This window comes from Buceros rhinoceros, unplaced genomic scaffold (assembly GCF_000710305.1).
Source record: "Buceros rhinoceros silvestris isolate BGI_N320 unplaced genomic scaffold, ASM71030v1 scaffold44439, whole genome shotgun sequence".
NCBI lineage: Eukaryota > Metazoa > Chordata > Aves > Bucerotiformes > Bucerotidae > Buceros > Buceros rhinoceros.
Genome location: NW_010430559.1, coordinates 1,601 through 1,970, shown reverse-complemented (window position 1 = coordinate 1,970; position 370 = coordinate 1,601). Strand labels below are relative to the sequence as shown.

General features: G+C 62.7%; 1 protein-coding gene across 1 annotated transcript in view; it reads right to left on the bottom strand.

The window, feature by feature from the left end:
- Window positions 1-5: 5 nt before the first annotated feature.
- The window catches only part of LOC104499554 (exocyst complex component 3-like protein), a gene marked incomplete at both ends in the record, with an annotated part of 1,961 nt that continues 1,596 nt past the window's right edge, over window positions 6-370 (bottom strand). Inside the window, 2 exons of the mRNA XM_010143074.1 lie at window positions 6-89; window positions 190-315. Of these exons, the coding sequence (XP_010141376.1) occupies window positions 6-89; window positions 190-315 (210 nt within the window). The remainder of the gene's footprint in view (window positions 90-189; window positions 316-370) is intronic.

Sequence of the window (370 nt, the reverse complement as noted above, 5' to 3'; positions counted from 1 at the left end):
GCCTCCAGCTCCTCCAAGGCCATGTTGTAGACCTTCTGCTGCCGAGAGTCCGTGATCAAGGAGGCTACCTGGATGTTCTCCTTCAGCATCTGCAGGGGCAGAGGAGAGCGGAGGGGGCTCAGTGGGAGGCTGCAGGCCACAGCCCCCTTTTGGGGGGCCCCCAGCACAGCCGTGGTGCTGGGGACCCACCTGCATGACAATGACAGGCAGGGCTGACTGGAAGAAGCCCTGATGGTCTCTCTCTGGCTCCTCTTCCCTGAACCACTCCTTGAACTCCACCTCCAGGGTCCTCTCCATCCACTCGAGCACACTGGCCTGCAGGATGGATGCCCACCATGGTTGGCCCAAGACGTCGGCTACCGGCTCCCGT